Here is a 13,674-nt window from a genome sequence, read left to right on the forward strand (position 1 = left end):
GAGAGCACTGAGGACCTTAACAACAGTGCTTGAGTATGTTTCCCAGCCCCTCCACCTATTCTCTCTCCCCTTCTCCAGGCTGCAGTAGGGGTGGGGGACGGGAAGTAGAAACTGCAGTGAGCTGGAGGGAGAGCGGAAACTGTAGGAAAGAGAAAAGGGCAACCCACCCTCTCTGGCAAAAGACCACTGGCAGCCAGCTGTTGCTGAAAAGGGGAGAAGTCTTACCTTTCAATCAAGATTTCAGTGCCGATTATGATGTTAGACATGTAATTTCTGAATCAAGGCTTTGCTTGACAACTTAAAGTAATTGTAGATCTTGATTAAGAGTGGTCAAAGAAGTCATGGGACTTCCAACTCTTTATCCAATGGCAGAGGAAGTACTTCCCTCACTGAGCTGTTTTTAAAATGGCAGTTGGGAGGAGAAATTGAGTTGCTTCTATGGTTTTACCCCATGAGTACAGTGCAAAAATATGTATAGGTTATTTCTTAACGCAATAATATTAATGATAGAAATCTGCTCATCTTTGTACTTAATTATAAATCTCCCCTTGATTTAAAAAAAATTACTTACTAAAGAAACAATTGTATCATTCCAAATAATTTTAAGGTTGCTCTTCCAAGTGGATTTTGGGTTTCCTAATTAGGTAGATGAGTTTCTTAACAGAGATTCCGTATCTAGGACATATTTTTGCCCATAGCACTGATAGTCATAATAATTCGTGTTTATTTTCACTATTGTCTAGGATCCTGTTACTAAGAAAGAAGGGATGTTGGTAGATAATTAGTAGCCTCTATTGCTTAGCCCTCATGTCTGAGTTTGTCATATTAGAACCCAATTCTGATGTCCAGAGACTCTATAATTCTCTGTAACTTCGTATCTAACTTCCTTCACTGCATCAGTTGGATGTTGTATGTCTTTGGCTTTCAAAATATGTGAATGACTTCTAATTGGATTCTGCGTAAGGCTTTGTCTGACTATAGTCACAACTTCTAAGTTTATTCTCGTGACACTATAAGGCTTCTACTGGACCTTCTTTCTCTACCTTCCTTATCTCTTTACTTTTTAATTTTTTTATTGCTTCCTAGAAATTAAAAATAGTTCATTTTCAATAATTTAGTTTCAAATTTATTTTGAAATCTTCTTGCTTTTTTCTTCTTGTAATTTCTTTCGTTTTCCTATTTCTCCTTTTATTACCTCAATCTTATGGAGCGTATTCCTGGTCTCTCTGGTTGAAGGAATGCTAATCTTTTGTTCTCTGTGCATGGCTCTGACTCTGCAGTTCATCTCTTCTCATTGTGATTGTCGGTTACTGTGGTCCCATCTTCAGCCGGTGTTATCTCTGAGTGTCTGAGTTCTTTGGGTTCCTGAGCGTGCACTTATTGAGTAACTTCATTTTCCCTTTATGTTGCTTTTTTAATGGGATTCCCCAGTTTCACTGTGTCCATTATTTAGGATTCCTGGTGTACTTTTCTCATTTCCAGGTCCTTAAATGTGTTCCACAGGGTTGGATTGCTGGAAATTTGATCTCCTGGTTAAATGGAGTATTAATCTGCTATATTTTTACTAGCATCACAGACTGTCTTTTAATGAGCACTGTCTTATAGCATAAGGCAAAATTACTTCAGAATTACTCAACATTCAGTGTTCACTACATGCCTTGAGTTATTTGTTACTGTATTAATTTTATGAAAAGATTTGGGCCAATAGTATTGTAACTGTGTATATAGTGGGCACTTCATAAATGTTTATTGAATGAAGAGCCTTCCTGGCATATATTACTTTATTCCACCCACTTTTATTCTTGGAGACTTAGTTCTATAACCCAGTATAGAGGAATGAGAATGTTTTAAATTTGATCCTGCCCTGATGGCCTAGTAGCTAAGTTTGGTGCACTCTGCTTCAGCAGCCTGAGTTTAGTTCCTAGGCGTGGAACCATACCATTTATCTGTCAGTAGCCGTGCTGTGGCAGTGGCTCACATAGAAGCACCAGAACAACATACAACTATACACAACTATGTACTGGGGCTTTGAGGGGGAGGGGAAGGAAGAAAAAAGGAGGAAGATTGGCAACCGATGAGCTTAGGGCAAATCTTCCCCTGCAAAAAAAAGAAAAGGAATGTTTTAAATTTGATATCTTCCAAAATGTTTCATAGCTTTCATTGCTGGCCAGCACTATATGAAATAGACTATTGGTAAAGCTTTATCTGTTGTAACAGTTGAAATGTTTACTGTGGTAATGGCAGAAAACCCAAGTTTACTTGGCATAAATGATAAAAGTGAGATTGATTTAATGACTTATTTAAATTAAAACTTTTCAAAAGTAGAGCATACATCAAGCATCATTTAATCAAGATTCTGACTCTATTTCTCCTCATTTATCTTGATTTTGCCTTTTATGTGATGCCCGTGTCCTCAGGTTGGCTTTCTTCATGGTTATAATGACTGCCTGCAGTAATTTGGGCTGTTGCTTCCTTGTAGCTCTGTAGTTTAGAATCTAGAGGACAGGAGAGAGCTGTTTCCCACAGCCACTGAACAAAAGACTTTGTCTTTATTCTGATTCACTAACACTTGAGTTCAACCTCTGTGTCAGAGAGCATTCCATACAGCGATAGACTTAGGCCTGGGGTCATTGCCTATCCCTTAGTAGCACCGAACCAGTATTAAACCCTCACAAGAAATGAGTAAGACATACATGAAGAAAACTACAAAACTCTACTGAAGGACATGGGAAGAGCTCTTAAATAAATGGAGCAACCTATTCATGAATGAGAAAACTCAATTATAAAAATGTCAATTCAGATCTGTATAGCTACTGTTATGGTAACCAAAATCCCACTGAATTTTTAGATGACTGTCAAATTTATGTGGTAGAGAAACTGCAAGAAGGGCCAAGAAAGTATTAAAAAGAAAGAACAATGAGGTGGAATTCTTCCCTATCAGATATCAAAATAAATATAACGCTATGGTAATTAAAACTTGCCATTCGTGTAAGAATAGACAAACAGATAAATGGAGCAGTACAGAGAAGCCATAAGCAGGCTAATGTATACTGATTTACTTTATGATCAAGATGCCATACATCTTTATCAATTCAGTGGAGAAAGGACAGACTATGCAGTGAATTGTAGGGCTAATTGGATAGCCATTGAAATAATTGAAGTTAAAGCCCTACTTCACACCATTTCAGAAATAGACCAGAGGCCTTTTAAAAAGTGAAAGATCAAAAGAAAACTCCACAAATAATAGATACTATTTGTATGATATTAGTTTGACGGACTTTTCTAGGCAAGACACAGAATCTGGAAGCCAAAAGATTGATACATTTGCATAGAAAATTAAAACTGTACACTGAAGGATAACATTAAAAGTTAAACATTTAGGGGCCAGCCTGGTGGCACAGTGGTTAAGTGCGCACATTCCACTTCGGCGGCCCAAGGTTCACCTGTTCAGATCCCAGGTGCAGACATGGCACCACTTGGCAAGCCATGCTGTGGTAGGTGTCCCACATATAAAGTAGAGGAAGATGGGCACGGATGTTAGCTCAGGGCCAGTCTTCCTCAGCAAAAAGAGGAGAATTGGCAGCAGATGTTAGCTCAGGGCTAATCTTCCTCAAAAAAAAAAAAAGTTAAACATTTATAACCGAGTAATTGCTGTCTACTACATATAAACAGTTCCTAAAAATATATGAGAAAAAAGTAAACGATGCAGTAAAATAATGGTCAAGGATATTATTAAATAAGTCATTGAAGAAATACACATGATCAATAGATATATGAAAAGATGCTAAATCTCAATAATTAAAGACATACCAATTCAAACAATGATGGAATGTCCCTTTTTAGCCATCAGATTATCAATCTTTTAAACTAATAGCAATATCCACTTTTGAGAAACCTGCAGGAAGTAAGCCTGTTATAAATTGTCTATGAAGGACAAAATGACTAAAAGTAAACATTCACTTCACACCCTTTAGGAAGACTGTTATAAAGGGAAAAAATGATAAGTAAGAAGTGTTGGTGAAATTGAATGCTTGTGCATTGCCCGTGGGACTGTAAAATGATGAAGCCACTGTGGAAGAAGTATGGTGGTTCCTCAAAAAGTTAAACATAGGGCGCTGGACCGGTGGCACAGCAGTTAAGTGCGCACGTTCAGCTTTGGCGGCCCGGGGTTCGCCAGTTCGGATCCTGGGTGCAGACATGGCACCAATTGTCAAGCCATGCTGTGGTAGGCGTCTCACATATAAAGTGAGGAAGATGGGCACGGAAGTTAGCTCAGGGACAGTCTTTCTCAAAAAAAAAAAAAGTTAAACATAGGATTACCATATGATCCAGCAAGTCCACTCTGAGGTATATACCCGAAAGAATTGAAAGCAGGGGAGGGACTTGTACACCAATTTCTTAACAGCATTATTCACAATAGCTTAAAGGTAGAAAAAACCCAAATGTCCATCAACAGATGAATGGATAAACAAAATGTGGTATAAACTTACAGTGGAATATTTATTATTCAGTCTTAAAAAGGAATGAAATTTTAATACATGCTACAACATGGATGAACCTTGATGCTAAGTGAAATTAGCTGGACACAAAAGGACAAATATTGTGATTCCTCTTATATGAGATACTTAGAATAGGCAAATTCATAGAGACAGAAAGTGGAACGGAGGTTACCAGAGACTGGCTGGAGAGAGGAAGGGGGAACTATTCTTTAATGGGTACAAAGTTTCTTTTTGGGATGATGAAAAAGTTCTGGAAATGGATAATGGTGATGGTTGCATAATATTGTGAATGTACTTAATACCACTAAATTATACACTTAAAAATGGTTAAAATGGTAAATTTTGTGTCTTTTCCACAAAAAAAAGCACTTAAAGTTAAATGTTCTTATCCTTTGATCTAGCAATTTTGCTTATGATCTACCTTACAGAAAGACTTCCATGTGTGCACATAGGCCCATGTCAAATGATGGGAGTATTGGAGCTTTGCAGTAATGAAAAACTGGACATTAATAGATAGCTATTGATAAAAGAGTGGAATAATAAATAGTATGCAGACATTTAAAAAAGAATGAACACAATACCAAATGCTGGTGAGGATGTGGAGCAACAGGAATACTCATTCATTGCTGGTGGGAATGCAAAATGGTACAGCCACTTTGAAAGACAGTTTGGCAGCTTCTTAGAAAACGAAATATACTCCTATCATATGATCCAGTGGTGAATCCTTAAGATTTACCCAGATGAGTGGAAAACTTATGTGCACACAAATTTTTTTAGCAGCTTCACTTACAATTGCCCAAACTTGGAAGCAATCAAAATGTCTTTCAGTAGGTAAATCTGTAAATAAACTGGTACATTCAGACAGTGGAATATTATTCGGTAATAAAAAGAAATGAGCTGTCAAGCCATGAAAAGACATGGAGGAACGTTAAATGCATATTACTAAATGAAAGAAATGAAAAGGTTATGTAATGTATGATTCCAACTATATGACATTCTGGAAAAGACAAAACTATATAGACAGTAACATGATCCGAGGTTGCCAGAGGTTGGGGGAGGCAGGATGACTAGGCAGAGCACAGAGGATGTTTAGGGCAGTGAAAATACTCTGTGATACTGTAATTCTACATACATATTATTATACATTTGTCATTGCCCATATAAGGTACAACACCAAGAGTGAACCCCAGTGTAAACTATGGACTTAGGGTGATAATGATGTGTCAATATAGATTCGTCACTTATAACAAATGTACTACCCTGTGGGGGATTTTGATAGTGGAGGAGCCTGCATATATGTGGGGGCAGAGTTTGTATGGGAACTCTCAGTACCTTCCACCCAATTTTGCTGTGAACCTAAAACTGCTCTAAAAAATAAAATCTATTTAAAAAAATGAAGTAGAACTACGTATATGTGTTGACATGGACATTTCTCTGAAAGTAACAGGTTGCAGAACGTTACATGAAGGGTAATGTCATATGTTTGAAATGTTCTCTATATTGATCTATATCTGAATAGAAAACAAAGGACTGGGGCAAGAAGGCTGCCTACTAGATTTGCAGGGCTCCCCTCTGGGGAGGGGCTTGTGGGGATGGTGCAGAGGTGGAGAGCCAAAGGGGACTTTGTCTAGATACTTCTGCATTGAGTTTTTTAAAACAAGAATGTATTCCTTTTAATCTCTGAGAATACATTCATGTATTGCTTATAATGAGAAAAGAGCTTTTCAGATAATAGTTATGTATGCTGATTGTATAAAAAATTTAAAAATATATTCCACAATACAGGGATAACCATTTTTAAAATTTTCTGCATTTTCTTGCAGTATTTTTTTCCCCTAGATAGGCTGTCAAATGTAGTGACAGTTTGTTTCCAGCTTTTAAAAAACTCTGTTCTGTGAGTATTTTACAGTATCAGTAAAAATTCTTCCAAAACATTTCCTTTGGCTACATAATTGTGACACATTCGTACCATGAAATATTGATTTAACGTTTCTCTATTGTTAAGACAATTACATGGCTCCTATCTTTATATATAAATATGTCTTTATAAAAGTGTTCATTGCTTCCTTATGATCAATTCCTAAATGGAATACTGCCTTAAAAGATAAATTTTAAAGTTGTAGATACTCTAACAAGACATTTTAAATCTATAAAATTTTATAGTAAATGATACTCTTTTTTTTTTAAGGGAAAACAAAAGACATAGAGCCTATTTTTCCATAACATATTGTATGTGAATTTTGATAAAGCAGTAGACTCATGTGGTTTCTCTTACTACCTCTTTTCCCCATCCTCTGTTCCTTGACATTCTTTCCCACCTGAGAAAACTTCAATATTCTTTCCCTAATGCTTTGAAATTTTATTATTTCTAAAAAAGAACCAATCAGAATTCTGATGCAGCCAGCTTGAATCAATCTTTCTGTTCCTCTTATGAATAGGCAGTTCCTCCAGGCAGTGAATCAGCCCTTTAGAAAACATTGGCATTATGTTTCTCAAGCCTGAATGTCAGTACTAGTGATCTGACATGCAGTAAAGAGAAGCATTGTGTCAGATCCTCAAATCTAAAGATGAAATCCTGTTCTTACTAATTAGAAGTAGTTTTTGTTGTGGTTTTTACTGCTGTTGTTTTGTTCTGAATTACTATGTTTTAAAAAATTGTTTGCTTTAGTGAACTTGGAAATGGATTTGTTACAGTATATATTCTTGTGCTATGTTATAGAAGTGTGTCAGGGGAGTTCGTTCTTTAAAGGAATCCTATGGTGAATACCTTTCTTCAATATAGAGTATCACTCCTTTTTCTATTTTTGTAAATGTGGACTTTTGCATTTCTTTTAATGACAGAAATCTTAAGATATTTTGTTTCTAGTTCAGGCTACAATATTTAGCAGTACTTCATTTTTGCTGATGAACTAGATAATATTCTCCCATATATTAATATCTTGTGTATTTCAGCTGGCTGTATTACTGCAAGAAAACAGGTTTTTGTTTAGATCAATGGTTCTCAAAAGTTTGGTGCCCCCAACCAGAAGCATCCGTATCACCATCACCTGGGAACATGTTAGAAATACAAATTACTAGGTTCCACCCCAGACCTACTGTTCAAAAACTGGGAGGTGAAGCCCAGCAAGCTGTGTTTTAACAAGCCCTTTGAGTGATTCTGATATATGCTAAAGTTTGAGAACTACCGGTTTAGTTAATATCTATACAGTGGCTAAAAAATCTCAGCCCTTAATCAGTTGAGGCCTGGTTTGAAATTGCAAGGTATGTGTTAGGAACTACGTATAGCAATATTGCTTCTAAGAGACGTGTAGGTGAAAAATTGATAGCCAGGATCACCTCATGAGAGTTGCTTTCATCATTTCCAGTAGTAGAGATCTTAAGAACTAAACAGAGCCCCGAGAATCCTTTACTATTGAGCTGAACCAAATTGTTTCAATATTTAAGATAATTAGCAGAAGCTTCTCATTTGATAACATCATTTAGATTGTGTTCCCTCCATTATCAAGATACTTAAAAAGATAAATCATGAAATCACATTTAAAATACTTAAGATTATTTTCAGAGTTACGGAATTCCTGAATTAACTCTCTTTCAAATGCTTTTAAGTTGTAAGTAATTACAAGCAGACATACAATACCTGGAAGACACTTCATTGATATAATTAAGATATATATCCATTAATTATTGGCTTATTTTTATATTATTATTAATGTCTTGGATAACGTCTACTTATCTAGTTAGTGTAAAAACTTTTTTTGGTGAAGAAGATTCGTTGTAAGCTAACATCTGTTGCCAGTCTTCCTCTTTTTTTTCTTGAGGAAGATTAGCCCTGAGCTAACATTTGTGCCAGTCTTCCTCTATTTTCTATGTGGGTTGCCACCACAGCATGGCTTGACAGTGGTGTAGGTCTACGCCTGGGAACTGGACCCACGAACCCAGGCCACTGAAGCAGAGGGTGCCAGACTTAACCACTGCACCATGGGGCAAGACCCGAAAAACATTTTTAATGAGAAAATGTTATGCTAATATGTATGTGTATTTTTTCATTGGAAAATTCTCTACTCCTGAATTTAAACGTTACCTGCATTTATTAATGATTTCATCTGCGTCCTTCAGGGTAGAATATTAACTTTTTAAAATAGCATTATTTTATAAATGAGAACCCTTGTTTTAAAGAACTAAATCTCCTTGCTAAATTTAGGGCTTTAAAGCTTATTTTGGCTCTGAATTCTACAGCAGATTTTTGTTTTTTAACTTAGGAAGATAATAAAGCCAGCTGAAATACACAAGATATTAATATATGGGAGAATAGAATTTGGTGGTGGTGTCTTAGCATCACAGATGGATTTTGTTCATGCTGTGGATTAGAATCAGTGAGTGACTAGAGAACCATTAAAGGAAAGTTGACAGTGTTTCCTTTATGCATATTGAGAAGTGCAAAATTTCCTAAAGCCAGGATAAAGCGACCAACTTTTTGAAGATACAATGTTTGTGGTTTTTAGGCAAAAAAGAGTAAATATTATTCACCCTCAACATATAACTAGGTCATAGTGTGAAAGGTCATTTACTTATAATCAGCCAAAAAAAAAAATCATTCATCCAATAATTATTTTCTAAATGTTCATAACTCAAGAGTGAGGGGGGAGTGGAATATATTTTTAAAAGGTCCTTCCCCAATCAAATGAGTCTGAAATTTCTCACTTGTTTATAGCAAAAGAGATGGTGAAGAATTTAGTACTGGGAATTTCCTGGAATGATTTATTTAGTCATGGGTCCTGGTGAGATTAATAAAATTGAGAAGGGGAAGCAAGGTTCTGAAATTAGGCAGCCTGTTTTTGTGTGGGCCTAGCCGAATGCTAATGAATATTCTGTATCTGTGGTCTCTTTATGCTGGTATTATTTAATCCCTTTCCACATATAACTTACTGCTTTCTAAGCTTAGTAAAATGCTTGAAGTGATCACTTTTAAGGTATGTAAAACATGCATAAAATCAACAACAGGCTAATAGATTTTTTTCTTTTCTGAGAACTTAGTATATAGAGTATGCAATTCCTTATAAAGTACCTTATTTAAGAGTAATAAGTGATGTATTCATTTTTGACTCTGTGTTAGTGAAACAGGTCACGATACTACAAATCAAAAGAAGCAGTCTAGGGTATTTTGAAAACACTAGTCAGAAGTGAAATGAAATTTGAAGAAAGATTTTATATAAAACAGATTTTTTAGAATTTTCAAGTTCAATTTTTAACTAAATAATAAACCTCAAGTTATTTGGGATGGGAGTGAGGAACCTGATAAATGAAGACTGTGGAAAGATTGAAAGTGTATCCTTCATTTTTCTGTATAGGATAAGAAGGAATATTTTTGAACTTTCTTTTTCAGTCTATCCATCATGCCTATGGTACTTGTTTTTTTTTCCAGGTTGGAGAAGTTAGTTCTCAGTGTCGTCTTTGACTTTTTTTCTTTTTTTTGAGGAAGATTAGCCCTGAGCTAACATCCATGCCCATCTTCCTCTACTTTATACGTGGGACGCCTGCCACAGCATGGCTTGCCAAGCGGTGCCATGTCCACACCCGGGATCCAAACTGGCAAACCCCGGGCCACCAAACCCTGGGCCGCCAAAGTGAAACATGTGCACTTAACCACTGTGCCACTGGGCCAGCCCTGTCTTTGACTTTTTTGTTACATTGACTTGGCTTGAAGACAAATCTCATTTGTCTTCTTGACTCATAAACTTCATGTTAAGAAAGTTTATCTTTTGTTTGTTTTAATTCTCTAGTTATCGGAGGGAAACCAAAAGCGTACAAACCTACAGAAAAGCATCGAGAAAGCTAAAATTGGCCGAAGTGAAACGGTAAGTCTGTGTCTGTAGATTCTTTAATAATGTCAATTCTAAATAGAAGAGTAAGAAATGGAGCTTCCTGTGAGGAGTATGCCCTTCCTACTGGAAGAGAAGTGAGTCACAGCAAAAGACGTGAACGTCTGACCTGGTAGGATTCGCTGGCAGTGAATCTAAATTTATGATGATTGTATTATATTGTATATGGCAGCATGGCTTGAAAGCATAAACCCTGGAGCCAGACTGCCTGGGTTTGAAAGTCTACTAAACTCTGTTCTCAGTTTTCTTAGTTGTAAATGGGGACTAATAAAACCATTGGGTTATTGTATGCATTAAACTAGCTGATATTTGCAAAAGTGCTTAAAAGAGGACCTGGCACAAGGTAAGCCCTATGTAAATGTTTCTGTAAATTTTTGTCATGTTTTTTAAAATTCTTGGCACAGAACTAATTCAAAACTGTCAATATAGTATCCTTGGGGTCATGTAATATTTCTAAATTATTTAAATGAATATTGACCTACTATTTTATTTGAAAAAGTACAGTATTGTCTAAAGTATTATGTTAGTGATTTTTAAAAATCGCTTTACTTTCTAGTTTCATCATTATCTCAAGTGTGGATTTATGACTTGAAAAAATGTTGGAGATCAATGTGAGCCACAAAACATTCCATGTAGACCTCTGTTTGTACCACTTGATTGTAAAAGAGACTCAAAAACTTGTCAGATTGTAGAAGAGAATACATTACAGATTTACAGTGGTTTTATGCTTTTCAAAGTTATTTTACATACCTTCTTTCATGTGAATAGTCAGCTCGGTCCCAGATAGGAATTGGAGAAGGGTAATTTCTGAATATTCAAGGGAAGGTAAATGCTGGGCGTAGCCTGAAACTGTTACATTTCTTCTTCCATTGACAGGAGCAATTACCACTTCTTTATTTGATCCTTTTTTTCCGTTAACATTGGCAATAACTTGTAGAAGCACCATTAACTCATGGTGATAGACACATGCCCAAAAGTTGTCAGCCAGTCGGCTGAGTTACCCCACCCACTGGAACCAATGCAACTAGAGAATAAAACAGTAGCAAACCTAGTTGGTGCCTGCAGCTGTTAGAAAAGTTTCGTAGTTCAGAAAGGCTCCTGAGAAAGATGAACTCTTGTGTGCATCTTGACCTCACCAATCAGGATTTTTCAGAAATACCTAGCCCTTATCTGCTGGATATTATTCATGGTAATGTTGCTGCTGCTGACAATGATGATGATGAAGAAGAAATAGCTAACATATATATTCTGCTTACTATGAGCCAGGCAGGTATACTATTCCAAACACATTTTATATATTTCTTGAATCCTGCCAACAGTCCAAGAAGATAGCCACTATCACTGTCTCCATTTTCGTATCTGAGTAACCGAAGGCACAAAGAGATTCGGGGATTTGGCAACGATCTCAGTGCTAGTAACAGTCTGAGACGGCTTCCAATTCAGGGTGTCTGGAGAGCTGTAATTGCATTCACATGGATGTTTGACACTGTTTCCCCTGTCTGCATTAGCTTTTTCTCCTCTCATTTTTCATTGTGGAGCATGTATAATTTGGATGTGCATGGCAAATACTGACCATTTTATAATGTAGTTATTTTTAAATCTCTCCTGAGCTGTGCTAATTCAGTATATACTAATCATATGTGGCTATTTACATTAAAATTAAAATTAAATGCAATTAAATTCAGTTTCTTGGTAATAGTAGTGTGTGATGACATGTCGTGTACTCAGTAGCCACATGAGGCTACTGTTTCCTGCATTAAGGAACACACATCTAGAACATTTCTGTCATTGTAGAGTTCTGTTGGACTGTGCATGCTGCTTGGTGCATGCTTTCTCTTTTATAAATGCTGGCAAAGGAGCTTTCTTCAATTTGGAACCAAGGAGAACAGCTAAAAGCAAAAGTAGAAAAATGCGAGTACTAAAATACAAGCTAGCAAGGAACCTTAAACAAGTCCCATTAGGCGGCTTGAACTCTGGTTGGTTCTGCCTCAGACTTATTCTGTAATTCTGTATCATAACCTTTGCCCATATTTGATTTTTGTTTGGACTTATTTTTCAGGTTTCACGCATATGAACTGAATACCTATAGCACTGTGACTATATAGCTGTTAGTGAAAATTACGGCTAGAAATTTCAAATGGTGTTTATTGGGTCATACTGTGTCTAAAAGCTTTATTCTTGTTTACCTTTAAAAGAAAGTATGGGAGGCCACAAGCTACATCTCTGCTATCTTTGATACATTTAAATATTTTTAAAGGTTAATTATTCTTAAAGGTTGAAAAATTATCTAGAACAGTTTTAAGGAAAATTGTATAATGATTGATATTGCCATAATATATTACTTATGTACATAGACACAATCTTATGCAACTTTCCAAGAGGCAGTATAATTTTTTTCCTATCACATAACATAGTTGTCTTTGAGTTCATACATAATTCGTAACCTCTCACCTATTTATGAGTGCTCCATTCTACATGTTAATTCCCATTCACTTAGTCAATATATATAAAAGATGCTTGAGATTTCAGATAAAAATGAGAATTGAGTTTGCTCTTATATTGTGAATATGTTTGTGTATATATAATATTGTCAAAAGCCTAATGCACATCAGTTATGAGAAATAAAATGAAAATGTTTATAAAATGTATAACTTTATAACATCTGGCATTTTGTTTGTCTTAATTGTACGTAAAACTGTTTTGAATGCAGGAAGAGAGAACCATGCTAGCAAAAGAGCTTTCTTCACTTCGAGACCAAAGGGAACAGCTAAAGGCAGAAGTAGAAAAATACAGAGAATGTGACCCACAAGTTGTAGAAGAAATACGTACGTTTGTATCACTTTGCTAATGAACAAGAGTTTATACTTCTAGTTGCCTGATAATCATTCTCTAGGTATATGAGAAAATGAAGCCATTAAAAGTATTAATGTTACCTAAATATTTCCACTAAAGAGCCTTAATGTTAAAACATTTAACAGTGACAACTTTGAAATTATAAATGTTTTAAGAGTAAGGAAGGTAGCTGGGGTAGAAGGGTAAAGACATAAAACATAAGCCTAGGAAACTAAGGAGTCAGGAAGGAGCTAACTTGGCTCCAAGTACCTTGGCTCTAGAAAGGAATCCCTCTTATCATCTAGGAAAGGATGCCAAAAGTGTGAGTTTGCAAGTTGCAGAAAATCAGTCTTGTGTTGACTTGCCATTTGAATATACCAATGATGTTTTGCCCTACTTTTATTTTTTTTTTAATTTTTTTTTTTTTAATTGGCACCTGAGCTAACATCTGTTGCCGATCTTTT

General features: G+C 35.9%; 1 protein-coding gene across 1 annotated transcript in view; it reads left to right on the top strand.

Annotated features, from left to right (window-relative positions):
- MND1 (meiotic nuclear divisions 1) overlaps positions 1–13,674 on the top strand; it is a 64,667-nt gene that overhangs the window by 33,315 nt on the left and 17,678 nt on the right. The window contains exons 5-6 of the mRNA XM_046657174.1: positions 10,280–10,354; positions 13,089–13,203. Of these exons, the coding sequence (XP_046513130.1) occupies positions 10,280–10,354; positions 13,089–13,203 (190 nt within the window). The remainder of the gene's footprint in view (positions 1–10,279; positions 10,355–13,088; positions 13,204–13,674) is intronic.

This window comes from Equus quagga, chromosome 3, assembly GCF_021613505.1.
Source record: "Equus quagga isolate Etosha38 chromosome 3, UCLA_HA_Equagga_1.0, whole genome shotgun sequence".
In the NCBI taxonomy this organism is placed as follows: Eukaryota; Metazoa; Chordata; class Mammalia; order Perissodactyla; family Equidae; genus Equus; species Equus quagga.